At 48.3% G+C, this 26,407-nt stretch overlaps 10 protein-coding genes across 10 annotated transcripts; 4 read left to right on the forward strand and 6 right to left on the reverse strand.

The window, feature by feature from the left end:
• Positions 1–2,886: 2,886 nt before the first annotated feature.
• Positions 2,887–3,284, reverse strand: ARB_06900 (uncharacterized protein; the record flags this gene model as incomplete). Its single annotated transcript, XM_003015093.1, has 2 exons — positions 2,887–3,081; positions 3,150–3,284. The coding sequence occupies 2 exons, from the start codon at positions 3,282–3,284 to the stop codon at positions 2,887–2,889; spliced, it is 330 nt and encodes a 109-aa protein (XP_003015139.1).
• A 766-nt stretch (positions 3,285–4,050) lies between these two features.
• Positions 4,051–4,224, reverse strand: ARB_06901 (uncharacterized protein; the record flags this gene model as incomplete). Its single annotated transcript, XM_003015094.1, has 1 exon — positions 4,051–4,224. The coding sequence occupies one exon, from the start codon at positions 4,222–4,224 to the stop codon at positions 4,051–4,053; it is 174 nt and encodes a 57-aa protein (XP_003015140.1).
• A 313-nt stretch (positions 4,225–4,537) lies between these two features.
• On the reverse strand, positions 4,538–7,825 carry ARB_06902 (leukotriene A4 hydrolase; the record flags this gene model as incomplete). Its single annotated transcript, XM_003015095.1, has 12 exons — positions 4,538–5,129; positions 5,190–5,402; positions 5,453–5,895; positions 5,951–6,021; positions 6,079–6,289; positions 6,348–6,388; positions 6,430–6,546; positions 6,606–6,723; positions 6,783–7,004; positions 7,064–7,488; positions 7,555–7,724; positions 7,791–7,825. 12 exons carry the CDS (start codon positions 7,823–7,825, stop codon positions 4,538–4,540), a joined length of 2,658 nt encoding a protein of 885 aa, XP_003015141.1.
• Positions 7,826–8,645: 820 nt separating this feature from the next.
• On the forward strand, positions 8,646–10,250 carry ARB_06903 (uncharacterized protein; the record flags this gene model as incomplete). The annotated part of the gene is made up of 3 exons (XM_003015096.1): positions 8,646–8,932; positions 9,007–9,342; positions 9,401–10,250. 3 exons carry the CDS (start codon positions 8,646–8,648, stop codon positions 10,248–10,250), a joined length of 1,473 nt encoding a protein of 490 aa, XP_003015142.1.
• Positions 10,251–11,052: 802 nt separating this feature from the next.
• On the forward strand, positions 11,053–11,786 carry ARB_06904 (uncharacterized protein; the record flags this gene model as incomplete). Its single annotated transcript, XM_003015097.1, has 2 exons — positions 11,053–11,276; positions 11,336–11,786. The coding sequence occupies 2 exons, from the start codon at positions 11,053–11,055 to the stop codon at positions 11,784–11,786; spliced, it is 675 nt and encodes a 224-aa protein (XP_003015143.1).
• Positions 11,787–13,024: 1,238 nt separating this feature from the next.
• On the reverse strand, positions 13,025–15,281 carry mpf1 (meiotic PUF family protein 1; the record flags this gene model as incomplete). Its single annotated transcript, XM_003015098.1, has 3 exons — positions 13,025–13,432; positions 13,483–14,109; positions 14,166–15,281. 3 exons carry the CDS (start codon positions 15,279–15,281, stop codon positions 13,025–13,027), a joined length of 2,151 nt encoding a protein of 716 aa, XP_003015144.1.
• A 57-nt stretch (positions 15,282–15,338) lies between these two features.
• ARB_06906 (uncharacterized protein) lies at positions 15,339–16,316 on the reverse strand (the record flags this gene model as incomplete). The annotated part of the gene is made up of 3 exons (XM_003015099.1): positions 15,339–15,449; positions 15,531–15,848; positions 15,915–16,316. 3 exons carry the CDS (start codon positions 16,314–16,316, stop codon positions 15,339–15,341), a joined length of 831 nt encoding a protein of 276 aa, XP_003015145.1.
• Positions 16,317–16,542: 226 nt separating this feature from the next.
• On the reverse strand, positions 16,543–19,621 carry ARB_06907 (uncharacterized protein; the record flags this gene model as incomplete). The annotated part of the gene is made up of 6 exons (XM_003015100.1): positions 16,543–17,759; positions 17,809–17,898; positions 17,944–18,069; positions 18,122–18,572; positions 18,620–19,260; positions 19,312–19,621. The coding sequence occupies 6 exons, from the start codon at positions 19,619–19,621 to the stop codon at positions 16,543–16,545; spliced, it is 2,835 nt and encodes a 944-aa protein (XP_003015146.1).
• A 1,538-nt stretch (positions 19,622–21,159) lies between these two features.
• Positions 21,160–22,875, forward strand: ARB_06908 (uncharacterized protein; the record flags this gene model as incomplete). The annotated part of the gene is made up of 3 exons (XM_003015101.1): positions 21,160–21,335; positions 21,471–21,534; positions 21,604–22,875. The coding sequence occupies 3 exons, from the start codon at positions 21,160–21,162 to the stop codon at positions 22,873–22,875; spliced, it is 1,512 nt and encodes a 503-aa protein (XP_003015147.1).
• Positions 22,876–24,319: 1,444 nt separating this feature from the next.
• Positions 24,320–26,308, forward strand: ARB_06909 (uncharacterized protein; the record flags this gene model as incomplete). The annotated part of the gene is made up of 2 exons (XM_003015102.1): positions 24,320–26,127; positions 26,200–26,308. The coding sequence occupies 2 exons, from the start codon at positions 24,320–24,322 to the stop codon at positions 26,306–26,308; spliced, it is 1,917 nt and encodes a 638-aa protein (XP_003015148.1).
• Between the last annotated feature and the right edge of the window lie 99 nt (positions 26,309–26,407).

Genomic DNA, 26,407 nt, shown 5'->3' on the forward strand with positions numbered 1-26,407 from the left:
ATAGGCCCTTTATCATCGCTGGATGACCCTTGGCCGATATCCCAACTTGACTCCATGCTCCTCGATGAATCTCCTTGTTTAGTTGTTGGGACTATCCGGCCGGTTAGTTGGGAAACCTCACCCAGCGGATCTCAATTCGAGAGGCTTGTTAGGGTCCCATCAGTTGTAGTCAAAGGAAGAATTGGAGGTGAAATTAGTGAACACAGGAGGGTATGGGTAGTGCTCGTTTCAATGATAAAACGGTCTGACAACAGTTAACCGTTCCAGGGCAAACGACTTTCATGGCGTAAAAATGCTTCTAGCCTTTTCTCTCGGCGAGGTCGGCAGCTTGGTAGTCATATATGTCAAAGGAACGCCTCTATTAATCAAGCCTTCCCATGACACAGGAAAAGCAAGTTGAAATCGACAACACCATCACCATCATGCAGACCTTGACATGGATGCATAAGGTTGAAATCATGAAAGCTTGCGAACACTTTCATTTTTATGATGGCGGACCGCTATTGGATGCCAGCATCTCCCGCTCTTGGGAGTTCCTCGACTTGCCACACCTTCAGGCCAGTTAAGATGGCCGTGGCTGCCAACTATGCATGCTTATACTTCGCCCGGCCGTCCCCGTCTCGAACTGGAGCCGCGTTTTAGACGGAAGCTTTGAAACTGGGAGGGAACAAGGGACATATATTGGGGCGGGCTGAGGAGAGACGCTGTGGCGCTGGGTTATGGACATGCTATGTCACGAAATGGTAAGCCAAAGTGTTGACCTGTACACGCTTGGCGTTACGCTATCCTGGACTTTGCATATTTTTAAGGTAGATCCCAGTCCGAACTCTGCAGCATAGAGTATCGAATCGATCTCTAGTATCTCGTGCCTGCCGCGTTTCCCAAGCCCTGGATGTCGGGAGGTCTTATCCATGCATATATGCCGGGGCACATATATATATACGGCGTAACATAATTTCTCTCCCCAGTCTTCGAGAAGATCTGTCGAAGAGTGGAGGAGTTCAGCTCGCCAAAGACTCAATTCTTGGAAGGAGATGCGTGTCAATCGCTCGTGTTCATCTCTTGGATGATGAGATTGGGGACATCAGAAACGAAGCTAAGATGACTTTGACAGGCAGGTTGATGTTCGTTCCAGGTCTACCCCCGAAGGAATAATGGAAGCTGCTTCGTACCCCGTACGGAGTACTTGTCCTGTCAATCCGGGTCGTCCTCAATATCCTTTGCCGCCATGGCTGGCGCTGTGCGAACGCTCAAAGCCCCTAAAAAAGAAAATGGAGAAAGCATTGGCACGAGGCCCAAACGCTCGCTAGTTAGACGTATCGGTACATCTGGAGATCACCGCCTCCGCCTATGTGAAGGATCAGGGCGCCGGAGCGAGGGCTTGGACTCAGGAGTCCTTAGCCATCTGTTTCGGAGTGAGCATAGGTGCCAAACGGTCGAAATTACGGCCAAAAATGCCTGGCTAGCGATGTCGGCATTGCTTTTTCGGTCTGAGAATAGATAAAGATAACCTCTGCGGATATCGGGGGCTGGTGGACTAGTTCATCAGCACCCAGACTGAGGGACCATCCTCACTGTGGACCAAGCAGGGACATCGGGTTGAAACCTTCAAGCCGGAGCTCTAGCCCGGCTGCTTACACGCGCCCTCTGCTTTTTCGTTCTCCTATTCTTAAGTTCTTAACCTTGCCGATTAAAATATGATCAGTTCCTCGAGGTGCCCTCCTGACAAAGGCCCATGCCCAAAAAGATTATATATAGTGTTCCCCTGCGGGATATATCAAAGCGCTCCCATCTCTAAGTCTTGACTGTATATCACCACCACCACCTCCCAGCATTCGATGTCGTGAGGTTGAAGTCGCGAATAAATAAAAGGACCTTATTGGAGGCAGCCTCGGCACGGAGAAATATTGACACGTGACACTTCCCGATTCGGATAATTACTAAGCGCCGATTGACGCCCAAAAAAAAGGGGGGGAAGGAAGGAAGATAGACGATCGAAGGAAGAAGATACAGGTAGACAAAGAAACAGTTCTTCGTCTTCTAGTTACTCTGTACAGATGGCTGCACTACGGGAGGATATGCAGGAGGGAAAAGCGGGGAGCGCAGGAAACTAATGAAAACATAGTTCTAAAGATAGCCTGGACGTTTACGGAGTACAGAATATATGTAGGTAAGAGAAGGGAAGAGAATGGAACATGTATACGGAGTAAAGGGGAGGAAAAGAAATAATGGGAAGAGATGCTTCATTCCAAATCAGCTGTGGTGGTAGGGCCTGATTAGATATTTGAAGCAAGCAGGTGACGGGGAATTTATAAAATAAAGAAAGGAAACAGGTGATAACGAAATAAAACACACATACACACACACAAAGCCAGAAGTACGGGGGAACGCAGCATTAGGTTTCTTTTTTTGTCATAAGACGGGTAGGTGCCTGGCATTCCCGTGGTGGTCAATGAGCCGTGGCACGGGGCGGGTCCGGGAACCGGGCTGGTGCTATGGGAGGGGGTGAGGAATCAAATTCGTCATGGTATGGTACGCATGGTGGCACATCGGTAGGTAGAAAGGTAGGAATGTAGCTGGATAGGTTATGTATGTAAGACAGATCCGGGCTGGATTGCAGAAATGAAGGGGGCAAAGAGACAAAGATAAGAAAAAAAGAGGAAGAGAGAAGAATAAGGAAATGGAAACCAAGTGTAAACAACCCATTTAGAACGACATTAAATTAAACCCCACCCCACCCAATTCCGGTTGAAACACTACTTTCATGATGCCAAATTTCACGCCAAAGGAGAAACATTAGGACAGATTGTAGCGTGGGAAGGGAAGCAAAGCCTAGCATAACCACGGCACCGGTCGAGGTGTAAGGAGTAAAATATGGAAGGTAATTTAGCAGCATGAGCTGCCGGAATTCGACTGGACACCTTGGCCCTGGCCAACCTGGACAGTGGGCTTGTTGTTGACGGTTGCGGTGCCCATTCGTTCCTTGATCTGTCTGGCCATGGTCAAGAAGGCTTGCTCGACGTTCGAAGCATTCTTGGCAGAAGTTTCCAAAAATGGAATGCCGAGACTATCAGCGAATTCCTGTAGTTGGGACACATTAGCAGAGGGCTTATAAGTTCGCAGATATGGCGGGGGGTGGTAATACGAACCTTTGCAACAGTGTATTCAACGACCTTCTTGTCTTCCATATCACTCTTGTTGCCTACAAGCAGCTTGTTGACGCCCTGTGTGGCGTAACGGTCAATTTCTTGCAGCCACTGTTTGACGTTATTGAAAGAGTCCATATCCGTCACGTCGTAAACCACGCAGATTCCATGAGCGCCTCGGTAGTAGGAGGATGTGATGGTTCGGAATCGTTCTTGGCCAGCTGTATCCCACTGTAAAGCAATAGAAAGTTAGTGACAAAATACAAGTGGCATTAGTCGGTGAAAGGCAGCAGGCAGCAGGCTACGTACGATCTGGAGCTTGACGGTTTTTCCATCCAGTTCGATTGTTCGGATTTTCTATTCTTCGTTAGAATACTCATCTATTCCGCTATCAGGTCAAGTTCCCACATACGAAGTCAACACCGATAGTAGAAATGTAGCTTTCTGTATAAGTATCATCTGCAAATCTGAGAAGCAAACAAGACTTTCCGACACCGGAGTCACCGATGAGGAGGAGTTTGAACAAGTAGTCGTATCTGGTCGCGGGCAAGCAGGTCAGTATAATATCAACTGTATATATGCATGGTGGCGACTGCAATATTGAAGCGGGTATGTATGTGTTTTGCCTTATTCGGAGGCTTGGGTGTCGTCAGCCGCGGGAGGAAGCTCTATAATAGTCATCCGGCGGTTAGCTCAGCAATATTTCCATCGGATAGGGAATAGTCTAGGGTTCCGCGGGAGGACAGGGAGTTGCTGGTAGAAATAAGGGCACTTACTACTCAGGAGTCATTATGAAGGCGACAAGGTGGTGATGGGATAGAGAGAGGGGGGAAAGAGGCAAAAGACGACGTCAGATAGCTGGCTGCTCTTCGGCTGGAGCGTCGAGGTCGAGACGGGCGCGGTGTCAGGCTGGCGGGCTGGAGATGCGGTAGTCAAGCAGAGTGCTGGAGATGCGAGTTTGCTGCTGGTCGATGATGCTGCCGTTGCTTGCTTTGCTCTGCTTTGCTGGCTTGAGAGGCGGAAAGAAGAAGAAGAGAGCGAGGTGAAGGTTGAAACAACGTGATACGCTGCGATCCATGGCAGCGCTAGGCTGTTTTGGGAAGAATACGGCGGATGTACCTAGAAGTATCTTTACATACACTTTTACGCTGTCAGGTACTCAGCGGTACTACTCTCTGAGGCTACAACAACACTTGACAGCATAAGCCAACGGTGGATACACATTACATGTATATTATGACGTTAAGATACATAGAGATTTGGTTTTTTAGAGCTGCTCATGTGCTCAGTGCCAGTCGGGTGGCACGAAGGAAAACGAAGGAAATGGCATCGGCGGTTATGCGTATTTACAAAGCTGGCCAGACCATGTGATGTGATGGCTGCCCGGGTGTTTATACATAGCCACGCTGGGTGAGCCACTCAAGGATAGCCTTCTCCTCTCTCTCGCGGTAGCTAGCGTTGGACTTGATGGTGTCCGCTGCGATGACAAGTGCACGGTCGTAGCCTTCCTGGTCCTTGTCGGAGAAGAACTTGGTGATGTCCTGTTCAACTTCTTTATCGGCGTACTTGATCAAGCTGAGACGCAGGAAGCGCTGAAGCAGGACCTTATTGGCACCCAACTTCTCCTCAATACGGTTCCAGTTGGCTTTGATAAAGTCCCACATGAGGTAGCGGCCCTTGGGGTTAGCGGCCAAGCCTGACCCACCGGTGTGAACATCCTGTCCAGAGACCTTGGACGAGAAGAGGAACTCCAGGAATTCCTTGATGAGCTCAGGGTCGGTGGCACGGGAGAGAGCACCAAGGCAAATCTCCTTTCCATCGATGGTTGTGTTGGTCTCGTACTCCTTAACCAGCAGATCATACTCAGGGCGACCACCCTCTCCCATGTTAATGGAGAAGACAGCAGATCGGAGGTTGGTGTGAATGGCAGATTTATCACCATCGGCCCAGGCCTTGAAACGACGCTTGGCTTCGGCAACGGTGCTATATTATACAAGTTAGAATAACGGTTTGTGGCTTAGATGGGTGCGACTGGCGGCTTACCCTTCGTGGCCAGAACGTCCAGCAGCAGTAATGAGGATCTGTCGGAGCTGCTTGGTCAAGAAGTCGTCACAGTCCTTGAATTCCCAGCCGATCTTTTCAGCAGCAGGAGTGACGAGTTTGCAGGTATAAGCCTTCAAGCCCTTAGAGATAGTCTCGTGGGTTCCAAAGATGGATCGCAGGTTGCCAAGGGAAGTCATGATTTGAGCCCAGACACTGGAAGAAGTTAGTAAGGGCGTACAATAAGGCAAAGGGGTTTATCATACAGGCAGTCAGCTTCGTCCTGGAACTTCTCGACAAGAGCGAGCAAGGAGACGGTGCTTCCCTCACCAGAGACGGCCAAAGAGGCAGCATCACCAATCAAACCGATTCTGTCCTCAGAGCTGAGGAGGTTTCTGCTGTCACCGAACTTGACGAGTCGGTCTTGTGGGTAGTTAGTGTGGTAGAAGCCGCACTGATCCTTGTTGACCTTGTAGAACTCGCTACAGTTGATGTCAGCAACCGAGTCAGACTTCTTGGTCAAATTGCGGACGTTGGCACTCTCTGCCTTGGGGCCAGATTTGATGCCGAGTGGAATCCACCACATGGTTTCATCCTCCTCTGGCTTTACATCGCCCGATGCAAGGAATCGTCGTTGGTCAACATTGATCTGGTTGGTTTGTTCAGTGACGTTGACAACGGGGAAACCGATCTTGCGGATCCATGGGTCCTAATATAACTTAGTATGCGTTGTCAAATAATAAGCGCGGCAGTACAGGACGAACCATGAAAGAAGTGACATCCTTTCCAGATACTTCGCTAAGAGCAGACCAGAGGTCGTTGGTGGTAGCATTGCCTTGAAAGACAGTCAGAATTCATTATTCTAGTAATGGCGGGACCTGAAGTTTGTTACCATATTTATGGGTCTTGAGGTACTTGGCAACACCCTTGAGGAAGACCTCCTGGCCAAGATGGCTGCTCAACATACGAATGACGGAGCTTCCCTTCAAGTAACTGATGTGGTCGAAGATCTGGTCAACTTCAAGGGCGTTTCGTACCGGAACTTCGATGGCATGGGATGCACGGAGGGAGTCGAGTTTCATGGCTTGTTGAACACTCTCAGTCTGTAAAACCGTTAATATGGGGGTCATCAAAATTCAAGGTACCTCTACGGTGACGTACGACGAACTGTGACCAGACATTCCATTCTAATGGCTTGTCAGCTTTGGATATATTTCCATGAGTACTTGGGGGTAAAACTCACCTGGGTGGAAGTGATCTACGGCGAGCCACCCGACCCAGGTAGCGAAACCTTCGTTGAGCCAAAGCTCATTCCACCAGTCCATGGTAACGAGGTTACCGAACCATTGATGAGCCAATTCTATGCTTTGATTAGTAAGATGTGGATATGGGGTACGGGAAATGGGGTAGAAAGCATACCGTGGGCAACAACGTAGGCAACACGGTTTCTGTACTTCTCATCAGACTTTCCTTCCTCGAAAAGGACAGCGGTGGTTCGATAGGTAACAAGGCCCCAGTTCTCCATGGCGCCCATGGCCTAGTCACTGAGTTAATTTACCACCCGTAGCAATGTATAAAATGAAGGGCCGCACTTACAAATTCATGGACTGCTAGCAAGTCAGACTTGGGAAGAGGGTAGTCGATCTCAAAGACGTCGGAGAAGTAGTCCAAGGTCTGGGAAGCACATTCCAGGGCAAACTGAGCCTGCTCCTTGAGGCCTCTGGTGGTATAAACACGGACTGGGATACTGGCGCCGTTGTACTTGCGCTTAGTCATCGTCTCGACGTACTCGAAGTCACCTACAGCCCAAGCAAGGAGCTATAATACAACATCATTAGCAAACTATCCCGTTCTCAAGAAGATATGTAAATACTTACATAGGTGCTCATAATGGGAGTCCGCTCAAAAGAGACAAATTCAAGGTCAGGCTTGCTACCCTCACGCTTGCTCTTAACAGGCATGTTGCTGAGAGCTGTCAAGCCCTTAGTAATTTCGATCTCAAAATCAAAGGTGGCCTTCAGATTAGGCTCATCGAAGCAAGGGAATGCCTGTCTGGCATCACAGGATTCGAATTGGGTGCTAAGCATGTAGTGCTGCTCTCCAACCTTGGGCGTGGCAGGTCCTGGAGTAGCTGCCGACTGGTATCCAGCACGGCAGAAACCAGCCATGTAGTTGTTGATAGTTCCGGTGAAGGAGATGGTCAGCAGCATATCTGCCGGCTGTAGCTCGCTGTCAAACTTGAAGATGGCACGCTCAGACTTGCGGTCGTATGAGATCTCAGTGGCCTTGCTGGAAGCACTTCCTATGCGGCAGTCAGCACACAAATGTCAAAACACACTCAATGACACGCGGATCTGAGGAGATATACCATCTTTGGCAGAGATCTCAGCCAACTGGACGTCAATTGCCTTGACATTGACAACAATCTCCTTGGTAGGGCGTGTGATCTTGGTGTCTATCTTGACAGTTCCCTTGTACCCCCAGTTGCCGCCGATGGTGAGATCGTACAGCGAGACATGGTAGTGAGATGGCTTAGCCCTGTATCTGTATCAGCAATGCTCCTCTCTCTATATTTTCTGGCATAACGAGGTCCGTCCAACTCACACGTCTGGCAGCGTGTCCCTGTCGCTCGGGTTCATCGTGCGGAATTCGGCAGAGCAGGATCTTTTCTGGAGTGGAATAGCTAACCCGGCAGACTTACGAGCAGCAGCCGGCCTGACGGTGGATAACGATGCTAGTGGACGAGCAGGAGAAGAAGAGGAAGAAGTTGAAAAGGACGAAGAAAAGGAAGAAGACGGAGACGGAGACGGAGACGAGATCAAGAGGGGCCGCGGGGACAGGGAAGAGGCAGAAGAGAGGGGCAGCGCGGCGGAAGAGAAGTAACTCGCAGGGCGGGCGGCATGACGTCGCACTCCATGTTTAGCCGCAGCGACGCTTCTTCCCGCGCGCCCACCGCAGCGCAGCGCCAGCGCGACCACCATCACCATCACCACCGCCGGACGGGCGAGCGCAGGAGAGGCACGCGACCTATAGCAGGCTGACGGGCAGCGAGACAGCAGGTGGGATATAAGTAGCTATATAGGCCGGCAGGGGCCGTTTGAAGGACGAGCTTCGGTAAGCTAGCTCGTTCGGCTATCTTGGCCCGTTGGCCGTTGGCTATGTGTATCTATTCCCCGTAATTATAATAGTTATGCTAATAATTGATATAGTAAGACAAGAATAAGAAGAAAGAGCGAAGCAAAAAGAGCGACTGGGTGGTTATATGAAAAAAGTCCGCCGTTCCCAGACTTGAAGATACGAAGTTCAGAATAAAAAAAAAAATAAATAATTTCGCCTAACCCTGCAGCCGCGACTTGCTGCAGCCAAGGCGCCAGAAGGAGATCGACTTCACGCGAGAAGACTTGATCTCTAGCGCGGCAGCGTCTCGAAACAGTCATCCCCCAAGAGAGGGCTTCTCAGATGGCACGCTCGGATGAGGAGTACAGCGACGCAGCGTCGGTAGACGACCTGGACGAAAACCTCGAGGAAGAAGACGAAGATGAAGATGACATCGTCGACTCTCGGACGGCCAGCAGTCGACGGAGGGATCGAGACCGAGGCGGCAAGAGCAGAAAGAAGAAGAAAAGGAAGCAACGTGGAGGCGCGGAGTGGGAGGTAGCTAGGACGTGGGAGACACTGGTAGAGGGTGCGGATGGGACCATCACTGCCACTGTCGACGGCCTTCTCGAAGCCGACAAGAGGAAGAGGTGTGTTTTTTCTTCTCTACGCTGAGGAAACATGGGCTGCTTAAGACAAAAGAGAAGATGTTGATAATTTGCAGGTTGCTCAAGGATACTACACCGCTACAGCGAGGTATCATACGGCATATGATACTAGTCCTCGACCTCTCCTTTGCCATGGCGGAGAAGGACCTGCGTCCGACCAGATACCTTCTCACTCTCAGATACGCGCAAAAGTTCGTGCAAGAGTTCTTCGAGCAGAATCCCATTTCGCAGCTGGGCATCACGGGCATGAAGGATGGTATAGCCGTGCAGATCAGCGAAATGAGCGGTAACCCAACCGAACATATGTTGGCTCTCCACGCCTTGCGGGCAGAAGACCCAAAGGGCCTACCAAGTTTGCAAAACGCTCTCGAGATGGCCCGAGGATCTCTATAGTGCGTCCTACTATTTTTTTACCCATCGATAACATACGAAAGCTAACATTCAAACAAGCCACACCCCATCCCATGGCACCCGAGAAGTTATTATTATCCTTGGGGCTCTCCTCTCATCGGATCCGGGTGATATTCACCAAACGATCACTTCTTTGGTGGCAGACAAGGTACGGGTAGGCATAATTGGTCTAGCCGCCGACGTAGCCATATGCCGTGAAATATGTGCCAAAACGAACGATGGCAATGACTCCAGTTACGGCGTGGCTATAGATGAAAAGCATCTATGGGACCTCCTGCTAGACGTCACCACTCCACCGGTAACGTACTCGCAACGCTACTCCTCTAACTCCTTGCTCATGATGGGCTTCCCTTCACGCACCGTAGAGCCCTTCCCTTCGCTCTGTGCATGCCACTCCAAACCCGTTAGAGGCGGCTATATGTGTTCGCGGTGTGGCAGTAAAGTGTGTTCTTTACCCGCCGAATGCCCAACATGCAACCTCACACTCATCCTCTCCACCCACTTGGCGCGATCATACCATCATCTTTTCCCATTGATAAATTGGGTTGAGGTTCCGTGGAAAAGGGCCTCTAGAAGTGTCAGTTGCTTTGCTTGTGGCAATCCTTTCCCTGCTGTGCCTCCGCGGGATAAATGGGACATGCGAGATAGGTCCATCAAGGGCATGTCCGTCAGCAGCAGGTATGAATGTACAGTTTGCCATCACCACTTCTGCATTGACTGCGACGTCTTTGCTCACGAAGTTGTACATAACTGTCCCGGCTGTCAAAGCGGCAAACCCCTAGATGTGGACTCTAGCTCTAACCCAGCAACAAAACCCCAACCTCATACAAACGGACACTCACAAAACTCCCAACCTGCCGACAATGGTGACGCAATGGATACCGGTTGAACGGACATTTTGTGCATTCCACTATCTACTCCTATCATCGACGCAACGACCTGATTGACCTGTGTATTATACTTTGCTCCTGCCATCGTTTTCGAAACAAGCATCTTGCTCTACAAAAGCAAACTCATTCAAAAGGAATGTTATGGCGTTTTTGGTTCGGTTGGCTTTTTGCACCTGTCCAACGGCATATCAATACCAACTTCTAATTTAGCCAGTAGTGATTTGAATATATCAAACTGCATGTTTTTTGTTGTACAGGGTCAACTTCAGCTCTGTCTCTTATGTGCTCCGTATCTTTAAGTTTGTACATGACTCGCCGCAGCTCGTCCATATTAGCATACAGGGTACCTTGCAACTAAAGGCCGCCATTTTCTCTACCATCGATGATTCTTCTAGTTTTCCCTTACCATTGCGTTCTTTCTACTCCGTATAATCGTTGATTTTCCATCCCTGCACCTCGAGCTAGGCAGTTCCCAGATAAGAAGGTTTGGCCATTGCAGGCACAAACCTAATAACGGCGCTAAATTATCCGCTCCGGGTAAAATACCTATTCGTAATATTACTGTAATATTCATACAGCTATCCTTGCCTCGGCCCTTTATTCAAACGTCATTTCTTTACATCTCCTGTTCAATCGATAACTAATTCACTAGATTCAACATTCATTATCTATCTCAGCCCTCGAAGGAGAAGACACATATCATTTGCAGGGCGGTAACAGCATCAACCAGCTTTTAAACACCTTTATAAGCTGATATCCAAGCCTACACGGTATATATAAAGCTTAACTACTCACTCTGCGATGGCTTCCCCCGCAATAGCATCTGCAGATCCAGCTCCGACGAGCTCAACGTCAGACTCTACAGATATATATCAAAGGCTCTCTTCTTACTCTTTTACTGAGGATCCAGAGTTCAAGCTTGGCTTAGCAGTTATTCTTGGCCAGCCAGGAACTCCCGCAACAAACGAACAAGTCAATAGAACTGACGAGCTTGTTACGAAAGCGAAATGTTTCTACTTCTCAAAGTACGTCTCACAGAACTGAGCAGATAATGGGTTATACTGACATATACTAATTATACTAGGAAATATGCAATCCAGCCTCCAATTGATTACACTTCATATCAGCATTGGCTTCATCCACAGTCACGAAACGAAAATATACCCATTTCTTCAACGTCAGATAACAACGATGGTAATGAAGCAGCGCGGTCGGAGTCAGTCTCTGTATCTACAGCGCCAGAGGAGAGTAAGTTGGAGGAGGGACAGCCTGTATATCCGTCATCATTTGCGCGGATTGTGGAGCTTATAACCACAGGGCAGCCAATACCGGGAATCCAGCAGATACCCGATACTGTGTTGACCGGTCAGGAGACTGCTAGTACGGCTCAGCGGAGGAGGAAGCCGTGGGAAAAGGATGAAGGAGAGCAAAACCAAGAATGTAACCAGAAAGAGGGTGGGAGGCAGAAAGATGTGAATCATAATGAAGATGGGATATCGACTGATGACGCCCTTAAGGATGGTAGTGGTGCTTAGCCCCCCACTAGGCCAGACAGATCCTAGAGTCCTGGATACAGCTGCCGATGGGTCACTATTATGAGAGAAGGAATACATGACGTGTAGTGTTATGGTTGTCCTCTCGGCCACAGCCCAGGTGTTGAAGGCCACAGTAACTGCTAACTGACGAACGCATTTTGGGGATTTAGCGGACATAAATGTCTATCTTATATACGAGCATTATTTAATTACAATGCGTATAGACGGCGGCTTCAGTATTTCTAATATCAATGATAATAAAACGTTTTGGAATTTTCGCAACTAGGTGCTCTCGAGGCTATCATACATGAAGTTATCGAATACAGACATAGCGTATCAATGACCAAATAACTCCTTGACCTCCACAAACCCGCAATCCATGGAAGTTTTTCTTGGGCAGGCTCCCAGCGGAAATAGAAAAGATAAATGGCGAAAAAAAGGTAGGAGAGGGGAGGCTCCATGACGATAAGAGAGCGTGTCTGTGAAACAGGTAGAAATAGCACCCTGTAATTCACCGAATACAATATGTTGGAAACTGAACCGTTGAGGTAAACCAAAGCACCAGGTAGCTACCCATGCCTATTTGGATAAGTTCATCTTCACAGCAAATATGACAATTTAAGAGAATGAAATAAGGACGTAAGGTAGACCCAGACAGGGGAGAAGCATTTGGAAAAGGCAAGAAAAGCAGAGATGGATAAAAAGAGAAAAGAAAAAGAGGAATCAGATCGGATGTTTGTCAAGGAACCTTCAACAAACCAACGTGCAAATACGAGGAGTTAGGGCTTTGAACCAAGCACGACATCCTCGCACCCGAGAATCCTAGAAAGAAGGAAGATAGCTGTAAATTAGACTCCGATATGAGTATCACTTTCGTTATTCGCTATAGCCGAGCACTGAAAGTTTGAGTCATGCAGTATGCTATTAGCAAATGTGTGGAAATCTGATTTAACGGAATGGAGGATAGTTGCTGTTCCACTGACAGCTGCGGTTATACCTAGCACCATTCATAGAGCTAGGGCCGCGGTCTTCAGAAGGAGAATTAAAGCGACTAATTTGAATACCTGCACCTGGCCCGGGGCGAGTAACATGGTTAGGGTTGCAGCAAAGCATGGCCACACGTGACCCAAACTTGGAACCTCGGAGGGAGACCATATGTTTGCTAATGCGCCTATGTTAGTGAAAATCAATAGATGAAGGGTTGTATATACACCAACCGAATATGACCTGCAACTAGCTCACGGTGTTGGTTCCCAGCATTGAGAAGGATCCATTGAATCAAGTAGTTTCCGTACTGATCTCCGGCAACTGGCCCACTGGTTAGTACAGAAATTGAAGATGAAGAGCTGTCCAGGATCTGACGTACTATCAATCAGAGGCATACGGGGACGGTCCGGACGACCAGTGCAGACTCTGGTGAGATATCTATCAAGGAACTCGGTTCCACCAATCTTCAAACATTTCTCTACAACTTTGGAGGCAAACTGGTCCATGCTGTAATCGGTGGCCCAAATCAGAATGTGCTCAATCGCACGGCTCTTGTCGGGCGGGGCACCATGTTCACAGATGTGTTGAATGCACCAATTGCCAAATTGACCATGTGCAAGTAGGTCAATTTTTGCAAGAACTTCCTCGATTGCTTGACGCTTTGAAACGATTAGCATAATACAGAGATATTCGAGTTGTACCGTCGTACCTTCTCATCCTCGACACAATTTTCAAAAATATTTTGGACAACGAGGCTCCCGGTCTCCCCCAAGGCAACTTCATGCCACATTCCCCTAAGTGCTTCGTTAACTTTAGTCATAATCTGTGGCGGTTCACCGCTCCAACGAAGTTCAAAAAGTTTCTGCCACACATGACAGGCGTATCTATGAATCACGGTCTCAGGAATACGGCGAAGTAGCTCATGTACCATAACTGCTTTGTGCTCTTCTGGGACACAATCGAATGCTTTCTGAATCACATGGCAACCAAAGGGGTCCATGCTTAGACTCAATGTATTGCCACGAATAGCATTAGCAATAGATATAACTTGTTCGGGGGTACCGTGCTCAAAGCAACGTTGAACAAGGAAGTTGCCAAATCGATTGATCATTAATGGGTATGCTTGGTTGGCAATTGCCTCAATAATTTCATACTTCTGTTCGGATGTGCCAACCTTAAGCTTTTGCTGAAGGAAAATGGACGCCTGTTGATCGTTGTTGCAAACAATCTTGTCCACGATGTACTTCCAATCGCATGAAACACTTTTATCTAGAAGACGACGATAGTTCAATGGTTCAAGTGGAGAAACATAAGTGGAAGCGGCTCCGGAAGCGGCCTAAAAGCAGAGTCAGCTCTAAAGTTGAAGCTCGTAACGGTATTTTCAGTGCTTACAGAAGGTGCCCAGGATCCAGGGGTAGCCGGGTAAGCATTAAACTCAGCTGCCATTGGGGATAGTGGCGTGCCAATTGGGCGGGGCTGATACATGTTCACAGCCGAATAGGTAGTCTGTGGCTGAAAATTTGCAGCCTGTTGCTGGGTAGCTGGCCGAGGGATAGAACTAGCAGAAGTCAAGGATGGGGAAAATGTACCCCATGGCGAGGTCTGCGGGGGGAAGCACGAGGATCCACGACTAACTTGAGTGGCTCGCCGACCACCGTGTCCCTGAATTTGAGGGGCTGGTTCCGTTGAATAGTGGTTATCAAACCCATATGGTGGGTTTGCATGTCCTGGAAACATACGTTGGTTAATAGAAAATCCAGTATTGGGGTTATATCCCGGCTGACTAGGGCGAGTTCCCCAACTGCGGGCAGTATCACTGTTAATACTAGATTCATGCAACATGAAGTCACGGCTGATCTTGTCTGCATTTCCAAAGTTATTCACTGGTGGTTGCGATTGAGCATTCCATATGCCACGAGCTCTATTATAGCCTCCTGCAGAGACAGCCTCTGAGATATCAGAGTGAGCGTCATCTTGCATAGCCCATTGTTCTTGACGTTGATTGAACTGGCGGGTGGACGCATTGAAGGCGTTCTGCAGGCTGCTAATTGTCTGCTCAGTAATCTCACGGCCGCCAAAGTCAACTTCAGACGGAGGTCCCATAGCTTGATCCAGGGTTTGTTTGATAACACGGGTCTGAGCAAGCTCTTGCTCTTGTAGAGCAATACGAGAATTCGCAGCTTCCAATTCTTGCTGTAAGCGAAACATCTCCTGAGTGTCCATCACTTTTCCGGTGTTCACGGTATTTTGCCAAACGGTCAAATTTGGCTGGCTAGTAGGGGCAAGCGGGATGTGACCTTCAATTGTGGGAGTTAACTCCGCATGGTTTACATGAGAAGGGCGACTTTCTCCAGATGGCTGTCTCGCCAAACGCGGCTGGGTATCCATAGTTTTGGTGGCCGGGTCACCAGCTGAACCACCCGATTTACCGTCTTTTGGAGACAGCTTTGCAAGAATTTGGTCCATGACAGACTGAGGAACGGAAGAGCCAGGTTGATCAGCCTTCATTTTCTAAGTAAGTTAGCTACAGGCTTTGAAACCATGCAGTGTGTACGTTATAAGCTATTATTCATTCACCTTATCATCCCCGACCGGAGGCGTGTTTTGAATGTTCCCCAGTTTAGACGAGACAAGGGGGTTGGTTCCAGTGGTAATCGAGCTCAAATTCATCGTTTCCTATTGCCAAGTTAGAAATTGCCTCCTATGTCGATGGCCTGAGTCTATACACAACAGAGGTGCCAATTAGAAGATACTTACCGAGCCTAGACGCCCGTGTGATACAATGCTACCTGTAGGGTCAACGTGAGCTTTGCACTGAGAAGATGGCTTTTGAGACGCGATAGAAGAGATCATGACTTTGTAAGACATGATAATGACCACTTCAACACACTTTTCAGACAAGTAAGGGTAATAAGTAAACAAATCAGTAGATAGGATGAGATCCACAAGGAAGTGATCCAAGTCCAGCAGCTCAGATGCGTTGGGAGGGGCAGGATAATATGCAAAGAACCGAGAAAAAGCCACCCACCAGGCTTTGATATCGCAGGAAACTGGCACGTCGACGCGTGTGAGAAACTGTAATCAACGCAGCAGGGAATCGAATGAAGCTGTAGAGGCACAGTAGATGAAGTGAAACCAAACAAGTATGCTGTGAAGTAGATGGAAGAAGTTCAGGTTGAGAAAAAAAAAACGAAGAGGAAGACAGAGGAAGATCTGGAGGAGAAGATAAAACAGAAAGAGCCGACTAAAAGAGAAAGTATGAGTTGAGATCAAGATACATGGAACAAAAATAACAAAGAGAACGAGAAAGACCGACTGGCGAGCAGCAGAAGGCGAGGTTGAGGTTGAAGAGAGTGCGATGTTGATGTTGACGTTGATTTTGTTGATGTTGTTGTAGCCGAGAAGTTGAAGTTGAAGTTGTCGTTGTGGGAGGCCAAAAGGGGAAGGGCGGTGGCAGAAGGAAATAAGGGCAAAGTCAGCTTGCTGCTTAGCCGCTGGTCTAACCACGCGGCGCCGGCAAGCCCCTAGGGCTATGGAGAGCATGGGTATAGTACACAAACAGATATGACGACAAGGGTTATATAGATGTATAAGGGTATAAGGGTATCACAGGAGCAGTGGGCATAGCAGAGTCTGCATTTGGTGGACGAGAGGCACATATATCGCTATATCATTGTTTAAGGGCTGTCTATTGTATATGTTAGGAGCCCTACACTGTACATGGCTTGTATGCCACATAGACAGCAGGCCTATGCCTATCTACTCAAGCTCAAGAGACATAAGAGGCCGCAGAAACTTTCCACTCAGAATCGAAGAAGCCAGCGGCATAGAGAGAGCCTTGTCCCTTCAATGGGGTCCCCTTGTTGACAACCACGAAGTCAGGCTGGCCAACTCCTGTGAGGACAGGCACCAGGCGAGCAGCCTGTTGAAGGCCGGCCATGTCGGATCCCCAAATAACTAGCTCTAAACGTTCATTTACCAAGGGGCGTATGAAGATAGCACCGAGACCCGGCTCAAAGGGATAACTTGTTGTTCCCTGGGAAGTCTTGATATCCAGTGATCGTGCTGATATTGATATAGCAGAGTCGCCCGCTGTGTATCCATTTGGCTGAGCACCGAGCAAGATGACGACATTGTTACCTGCCGGGCTAGTAGCGGTCGTGGAGTTGGCAGTGGGCACAGCATACGAAATGATGCAATCGGCTGACAGGTACTGGAATAAATTTCTGCAAGTTTGCAGGGCGAGATCTCGAGTTTCCTGAGCTGCAGCGGTCACAGTAAACGGCGCTTCTGTGCGGAGGAAAGCATTCACACCAGCCTGTCTGCCATATCTCTGTGAAATAGTACGCCAGGAGTCACCACCCGATGTCCACTTCCCAGCGGCATCTTGTGTGTACCATGTTGTCGTAGAGTTGCTAGGAGTGACTGTAAATCTAGAGCCATCTATCTGGATATACAGTGGAACATGTGATCTGATTGCACTGGTCTCGAGGTGGAAACGGCGGATATTTCGTGTCTTTAACTTCCAGACTCCGTCATTGGCCATACCTCGCTCAACCTCAATAGAGCCAACTCGGTCAGGGGTATGTGATTGATCAACATATATACCGCCTCTGGTACCCATATGACCTGCAGGTGGGAGAGTGACCGAAAATCTTTGAGGAAGAAGGTCAGTGGCATTTGGGCGCTGAACATATGTACGATAGAAATCCTTAAGGAAGTCGGAAGTCATAATTCCAGTATACCAGTGGTTTTTACCTGGCACTTCATGATACTTTGAGGGTGAACCGCTCTCTTGCAACAACCTATGCATCAGCCGAGAATGGTATACAACCACATTATCGTCAGAGGCACCATGCTGTTGATAGACCGGAATTCCAGCAAAGTTATCAACTAGAATCTCATGTTTAAAGTCCTGGCGCGCCCGATAAAATGTAGATGCCAGCAATGAGTCTGTGTTATGCCACATGGAGTATGGAACATAGTCTATCAAAAGATTAGTCATGGAGCAATATGAAATGGGGAGCATACATACTTTCTATCGAGGTATAGCCTGCAACAGGTGCTGCAGCAATTATTTTATCGGGATAATGTGAGATGGTATACCATGTTCCCTGGCCTGTTTCTAGTTAGATTCAAATATTAAACCAAAATAGCAGTCCGTACTTACCGCCGTTTGAGTGTCCGGCTATAATCCAATCACCGTCGATAAGCCCGACTCCTGTCCAACCACTGTACTTAATGTAGTCGTTAAGTGCCCGGACTGAGTGCTGTAAGTCGGCAAATCCCCAAGTATCTGAAGACAATCTGTTAGCCGGGAATTCAACCACCGAGGGATCGAAACCTACGCCAATCATCTCCACTCCAAGGTGTCACACCGCTGGGAAATAAGGTCCATGCACATATGTCAGATACACCATCAAGCATAGTGCGAATTATCTCATCACTTGCAGCTTGTCCCGCTCCATGGAGACCTAGCAATACTGGAAGTTTTGCGCTTTTGTCTTTGTTGCATTCTAAGGATGTAGGAGGCCGCATAGTGGCATAAGAGACTACTCCTCCTGGCAGCATGAAAGTATTTTGTTGAACTTCTGGCAGCTTTCGCCTTGTAAAAGTGATGGTCATGGTCTGCGTCCTCTGAACGCTGGAGTCATCAGGGGTGGTATACTCGAAGTATAAAGACACCGAGGATGGAACATTGATTTTATCTTTCGCCTCAATTGTAAAGCCAATTGCGCGAGATTGTGCTTCCTCAAGCTTCACATTGTTGTTTAACATTTTCAAAGAAAACCGGGCGGCCTATAAGTCGTTAGCTGTGATAAGAGTATAGCATGGATGATCCTAACCTGGGTGCTATCTTCCTTGATGCCAACCACATCAACAGGATTTCCCATAGTATTATGGAGAGTAACGGAAGCATGCGGGCTAATCAAACGATTTTCAACAACATCCGCAACGAGTATACTCTTTTTGTCCACAATTAGTGTTTTAGACAACTCCTGTGCAATGAGCGTAACATTGATAAACGGTTCGCCAACGGCTCCAAGAGCCCTGACATCGCGGACCACACGAAGGTCAACAGTGTGAGTTCCAGGGGACAAATCCAGAAGAAGTGGTGCTCTGCGGAAACCAAAAAAGTCCCCGCCGAAGTATGATTTGTTGTCAATTCGATATTCCCAGATCCTATCCGTATACAAAGCGACCACGGAGTTGGATTTAGAAACAGTCAATGTTCCACGCGCCCAGGCTTGGTACTGCTTTGCATCCCAGCCGTAGACTTCTTGAAGAGATGTCAAGTTATCCGGGGATAAATTGATATCGAGTATAGTCTCCGGAGGGTTAGCAGTTGAATTGACATGCGTCGAAGCCATTGACCAATTTGCAAGACCGTTAAGTGCCAGAGAGCTGTCAAAGCTGGCCTTTGGGTCATATTGCAGCGTTTGGAAGCCACCATATGCTTCCAGTGGGTCAGCACCCCAAGATGATTCTAAGAAACGATGTTAGTGATAATGTTTAGGCACAGAGTTAAATTACGTACCCCTCGTTCCTATTTCAAACGGTCCAAGAACCTGCCAGTTCTTAGAAAACGGACTTTCATTAAGCTGTAGCTCGGAGCCACCGTCCGCTGAGTTGGTTGCATCAACACCACGGCATGTCAACAGTGGGATGCAGACCCAAGAGGCTATCTTGGAGTACTTCATACCTCCCGGATACAATAACCCTGTTTGACTGGCAAAATTGTTGACTGTTTGAGTATCTGGGATATGAGGTAACAGATCAGTGAGACCTTGGAACCACTGAGAGCACAGGTGGAATGTCCAGAGGACAAACGATGGCATTATATGCATTTTCACCCCGTAAGTTAGTATCGTCTGCTATTTGATAATTTCGACTTGGGCTGGCTAAATGACGCCAGGTATCACTGCGTGGTCAAAATATTGGGAGCTTCGTCAAGTCTTTTGTGACAATATTTTGAACCGGACAAGAGTTCAAGCCTCGATTCGCCTTGGCTCGAAGCACTCCCCCTCATTATGACTGCGAGGTTGGGTGGTCAGCTGGATGAAGCACTGGAGGATTCGCAGACAAAGCCGAAGGTTAGCCTTTTTGGCCGAAATAGCTTCGTTCAACGTCAAGAATCCAGATAGGAAAAGTCGCCAGCTTCTGTTGGAGGACCAAGCCCTTCACAGAAAGTCAACCAAGCTGTAGCGATCGCCGTATGAGATCACAACTCCTGAATTTTCAGGCCAGTTTCTCAGGCAGGGAGAATCCGTAGACAGCCCAGTCATGACTCGGTGGTACTGTACACAGTATCAAATTTTGGTAGTCTTGCGTTCCAGGCTGGTGGCGTAGGAGCCGACATTACTATGGGGTATAACACCACTTCCCAAATTGTTTCCTAGTTAACTTGGTGATGCTTTCCTTGCGGGGTTCACCGACACTCCGCCAGCCGTCTTAGTAGGAGACTATTTCATGGCTGCATATCTCATGTCTAAGGAGCTATCATTGGTCCCCTGTCAGGTTGAACAAGACAGAGGTCATTCTTCGCTCCCATGGAGAACATTCTTCGGGTGGCCGGACGAGTGAGAAAGCGAGAATGGCAGGCTTTGTCTGGCGAGACTTCCCGCATGAAGTTAGTTTTGGTAAACCAAACATAGTTACTGGTGGCGGTATGGAGTGGAGGGATGAAGTGTTGCGACCTCGGGTGGTTTTTGCCCCAAGAACAAGATCCAATGGAGGCTCAAAACTTGGTTTTGGGTTGGAAGGCCGCACGTCACGTGAAAGGTAGCCGCTGCTTATATAATCACCCTCATTGAGGCGGCTATAAATAGCAAGGGCGGCTATCAAAGTACCAATAGGCGCTGGACAGCAGGGTGAAAAGTAGGACGGAGCCACATCAAGTAGGTAGATGTCAAGGACATGAACAGGAGAACCTCGGTGGGCTGGGCTGGCACTCCCCGTCTAGATAACAAGTATCTTATCGCATGAGTGTTCACGTGATAGCCTAGTAAATCCATTCCGACGGAGGGCTTGTTGGAGCAACTTGAGACATGTCTGGGTTTATCTCTGTATATTCTCGTATCCATCTTTCTCCGCATCTGTGAGGTGTATCCCCATCCAGGTCTTTTTATCATGTTCTTCTCGCATCAGATCTTTTACGCTATCTTTAATCCATACCTTGCGTCCTTGTATTTATCGATATCTGCTGACTCATCCGCTCGCCCGTGAGTCCGCAAAAACACGTGTTGTCCCGGCCAATCAAGGGTGCCGCTTGATCTGCCTTGTACACGCATTCCTCTCATCCCATAACTTTTTTCAAGCCGAGCAAGCAGCGAACAAGTGGTGATATGTCCAACCACAGCGCAGCACCAAATCGACCAAGCTGATAATGAGCGTTACAACGCTTGTCGATACACGGCAGCAGAAGTCCTCAGGCCTACCACCCTCCTGGCCACCTCAAATGACCGCCGACACCTCTACGACCGAGAAATTCCCTACTCTGGGCGATGACGACGCACTGATTGAACAGAAGGGGGAGAGCGTTTTCTTGCCATCCACGATCAAGTACGCGGGGGAATCATTATGGCAGCCACGGAAGAGCAGGGCCTACTCACGGGGCCCACAGCCTTCCGAGCGTTCGCATCGTCCCCGGAAGAGTATCAGCGAGGCTCTGGGGTCATTCAGGACTCGGGGAACTAGCGTCAGCGTCAATGCCCAGGAGCTGGCAGAATCGTTAAAGGCACCAATTTCTTATAAACTTATCGTGAGTGTGGCCTGAGGAGCTTGTGAGGAAGGTATGATGACGCTCCATTGCTAATTGATTGGTCTCCAGGGTCTTTGCTTGGTCTGGTACATGACATCAGCTCTCACAAATACTTCCTCGAAATCTATCCTCATGGCACTTCCAAAACCTATAACGCTTACGATTGTTCAATTTGCATTTGTATCAACATGGTGTCTGTTTCTTGCATACCTCGCGTCCATCTTTCCAATGCTAAAAACTGCTGTTCCCGTCCTCAAAAACAAGATCCGTTATCCCTCATACGCCATCATCTCAACAGCGCTACCACTGGCTGGATTCCAATTACTGGGCCACATACTCAGCTCTATGTCGACCTCACAAATACCCGTATCACTCGTTCATACAATCAAGGGGCTCTCTCCGCTTTTCACCGTCCTCGCATATCGTATCTTTTTCCGCATTCGATATGCTAGAGCTACGTACCTCTCTCTCATCCCTCTCACCTTGGGAGTCATGCTTGCCTGTTCAGCAGGGTTCTCAACAAACCTCTTTGGGATTATCTGTGCCCTTGCAGCAGCTCTTGTTTTCGTTGCACAGAATATCTTCTCAAAGAAACTTTTTAATGAAGCTGCGCGTGCGGAGGCAGATGGCCAATCACCAGGAGACACAAAGCTAGATAAGCTCAACCTTTTATGTTATTGTTCTGGTCTCGCGTTCATCTTGACCCTACCGATTTGGTTTCTATCCGAAGGCTATCCGCTAATGATCGACTTCCTATCCTCTGGCTCTATCAGCCTATCAAACAAGAAAGGTGCCCTTGATCACGGCCCATTGATGCTGGAATTTATCTTCAACGGTGTTTTCCATTTTGCACAGAACATCATGGCATTCGTTCTACTCTCCATGATCTCACCAGTGTCATATTCTGTTGCTTCATTAATCAAACGAGTTTTCGTCGTCGTTGTTGCCATTGTCTGGTTCGGCAACGCCACGACGCCCATACAAGCCTTCGGTATCGCCCTCACTTTCCTGGGCCTATATCTGTATGACAGGAACAAGCAGGACGATGCAGCAGATCGACGGGCCAATGCGGACCACTTCCACAAGAATAATACCATACTGCCTCTCAACACTGCATCCAACGGCTCAGCCAAAGTCTGGAACTCCAACGGATATACGTTCCCTCCCCCCTCGGTGGGTGGTTTGGGTATCCATCCTATGGACGTCAATGGCAAAAAGGAAGATGACAAAACTAACGGTGTTTCGAGGAGGAATAGTATGGCTCGCCCATGGCTACCACCAGGGACTAAGCAAGAGTCTACATGGCAACCTGGTGATGCATCCTCCACGCCCCAGAATTAATATATGCTCATGCTACCTATCATGTTTTTCTTTCTTTCTTTCTTTTTTTTTTTTCCCTCGTCTCATCTCTTCCTCCGAAGGGTTCGTGGAGTTTAGAAGGGATTCGGGACATACGCTTTTTCCCCCTTTTATTCATTCTTGTTAATACTTTATTGCTTTTTTAATTGCACGATACGGCGTCCTGCAGGCGGCGAAACCCAATGGCTTCTCTCTGCCGTTTTTGGTAATTCGGAGGATTGGATAGAATTTATATACCTTACAACCCCGTGTTTTGTGAGTGAAAAATAAATGAATAACATCATATTTGTGTATACTTTAAATCATCTCTGTCTGGTTTGTTAATTGATCTGTGTAGCATCCGTCGGTAAGGAACTGCTCCATAACAAGGTTAACAAGTAACCCTAGGGAGCTCCAGCTACGGTGCAGGATCTGCTCTCGGATCACACTGTAGAGGAGGAAGGGCTGGCAGCATCTCCTGAGAGAGCATACCCTCCACCTACAATAATCTATGTCCGTTAAAAATGAGTTGGAGAAAAAAAAGAGAAAAAGAAGAAATGAAAGCGAGAATAGGTACAGTTGTCAATTTATGTTCGCGGAGCCTTAGGGGGGGTGAATGTTATTCCGCTCCGCCAACTTCAGCCAATGAGATGCAGAGGATTTGAATGAAGCCAGAGACGAAGCAAAGGAAGCAACAAATAAAGTCGAAGCAAGGACGTCGAAGTCTTCATTGCATCGCTCGTAGCAGTCGCTCCGTCACGCAAGCCTTCACGGTCCTCGACCCTCCCTTCATATCGGTGTTCTGTTTCTGATTAGGCTGTCTCTTTCTCTATCTTGCCAGCTATGCGGCCACAATTGTTCCGTGTCGCCGCACGATCGAGGAGATGGACGGCCCTCAATTGCTCCCGTCCATTCAGCACGACGGGTGCTAGGCAGGCGGAAGTCGAAGTCACAATTGGTCGGTAGCTAATATCGTTGAATTACTGGATACTCTGCTAACTCATTATTGATGCTTTTAGATGGCAAGAAGGTATCGATAGAAGGTATTGCGCTTACCCCCACGGTTCTTCCCAACGACATGCTGACTAGACCATTCAGCTGGTTCGGCACTCATCCAGGCCTGTGAGAAGGCTGGTTCTACAGTCCCTAGGTACGTTATATCAATAATGCTGTTATTGTATCTAGATTGCTAATTTATCATTGTAGATATTGTTACCATGAGTAAGTTATACTTAACCAAGATATTACTGAGAAAGGAACACCGCTGAAACATCTCCCAAAAAGGAAACTATTGATTGCAGGAAATTGTACGATGATCTATCTAATTCTCTAATACCTCATGAATTGTCTTTAGCTTACAGTTATCTGTTTAGGCCGAATGTGTCTTGTTGAAGTCGAAAGAGCCCCCAAGCCAGTCGCTTCATGTGCGTGGCCCGTTCAGCCCGGAATGGTGGTCAAGACGAACTCCCCTCTAGTACACAAGGCCAGGGAAGGTGTTATGGAATTCCTACTCGCAAACCACCCACTCGATTGTCCCATTTGTGACCAGGGAGGAGAATGTGACCTCCAAGACCAGTCAATGAGATATGGTGCTGACCGAGGAAGATTCCATGAAGTTGGAGGAAAGCGTGCTGTAGAGGATAAAAATATTGGTCCTTTGATCAAAACTTCCATGAACAGATGTATCCACTGCACACGATGCGTTCGTTTCGCCAATGACGTGGCTGGTGCGCCTGAATTGGGAACTACTGGACGTGGAAACGACATGCAGATCGGGACCTATCTTGAGAAGAACTTGGACTCTGAATTGTCCGCCAACGTTATCGATCTATGTCCAGTCGGTGCATTGACTTCCAAGCCATATGCCTTCCGCGCTAGACCTTGGGAGCTTAAGCATACCGAAAGTATTGACGTTCTTGATGCCCTTGGTTCCAATATCACAATTGATACGCGGGGAATGGAAGTTATGCGTGTTCAGCCCAGGCTAAATGATGACGTTAATGAGGAATGGATTAACGACAAGACTAGATTCGCATGCGATGGTCTCAAGACCCAGAGACTCACGACTCCTCTCATCCGCCGGGATAACAAGTTTGTTCCTGCAACTTGGGAACAGGCCCTGACTGAAATTGGAAATGCGCACAAGACTCTAGCCCCTAAGGGCAACGAATTCAAAGCCGTTGCTGGTCACTTAATTGAGACTGAATCTCTCGTGGCCATGAAGGATCTCGCCAACAAGCTTGGGTCCGAAAACCTTGCGCTTGACCAAGCTGGTGGCAGCCAGCCAATCGCCCACGGAGTCGATGTTAGATCTAACTACCTCTTCAACTCCAAGATCTTCGGAATCGAAGAAGCTGATACCATGCTCCTGGTCGGAACAAACCCTCGCCATGAAGCCGCCGTTCTCAATGCTCGCATCCGCAAACAATTCCTCCGTTCTGACCTCGAAATCGGCCTAGTCGGCGAGTCCTTTGAGAGCACCTTTGAATTCGAACATCTGGGAACTGATGCTGCTGCCTTGAAGGCTACCCTTGCTGGAGCATTTGGAAAGAAACTCGCCGCTGCAAAGAGACCCATGATAATTGTTGGAAGTGCGGTAGCAGAACATCCTGATGCCAAGGCTATATTCGAAACAATTGGATCTTTCATTGATAAGAATGCCGCTACATTCATTACTCCAGAATGGCAAGGATACAATGTTTTACAGCGTGTTGCATCTCGAGGCGGAGCTTACGAAGTTGGTTTCACCACCCCATCTGCTGAAGTGGCCAATACCACTCCCAAGATGGTATGGCTACTCGGAGCTGACGAGATCAGCGAAGCCGATATCCCCAAGGGTGCCTTTGTCGTCTACCAGGGCCACCATGGTGATCGTGGAGCACAGCTCGCCGATGTTGTACTGCCAGGTGCCGCCTACACTGAAAAAAGCGGGACTTACGTTAACACTGAAGGCCGCGTCCAAATGACCCGTGCCGCCACCTCCCTTGCTGGGGCCGCTAGAGAAGATTGGAAGATCATCCGGGCAGTCAGCGAGTTCCTCGGTGCTCCATTGCCATATGACGATGTTGAAATGCTTCGAGACCGTATGGAAGAAATCAGCCCAGCCCTTCGAAGATACGACATTGTTGAACCATCCTCTCTAGGCTTATTGAGCAAGATCCAATTGGTAGACCAGAACCGAGGTAGCAAAGTAACTGGTACTCCCCTTAAGAAGCCAATTGAAAACTTCTACTTCACAGATGTTATTTCCAGAAGGTACGTCATTACCCGATCTTCCCATTCCTTATGGTGTCCTCGTTCTATGCCACTAACTTACCCGCTTCCCAGTTCGACAACTATGGCCAGATGTTCTGCTGCCAAAGAAACCGGAAACCCAGAAACCAATTTCATGGCTCCTGGCGAGAGCTCGGCCACAGCCCAAGCTGTCCAGGGCTAATCTAAGACCTATCTACCTGTCCCTGTCTCCCTCTTCACCTGTCTGTCCCCTCCAAATATTCCCATGCCATGCCAAAACAACCTGATTCCATGTACTTTC

This window comes from Trichophyton benhamiae (assembly GCF_000151125.1).
Source record: "Trichophyton benhamiae CBS 112371 chromosome Unknown contig00476.0, whole genome shotgun sequence".
NCBI lineage: Eukaryota > Fungi > Ascomycota > Eurotiomycetes > Onygenales > Arthrodermataceae > Trichophyton > Trichophyton benhamiae.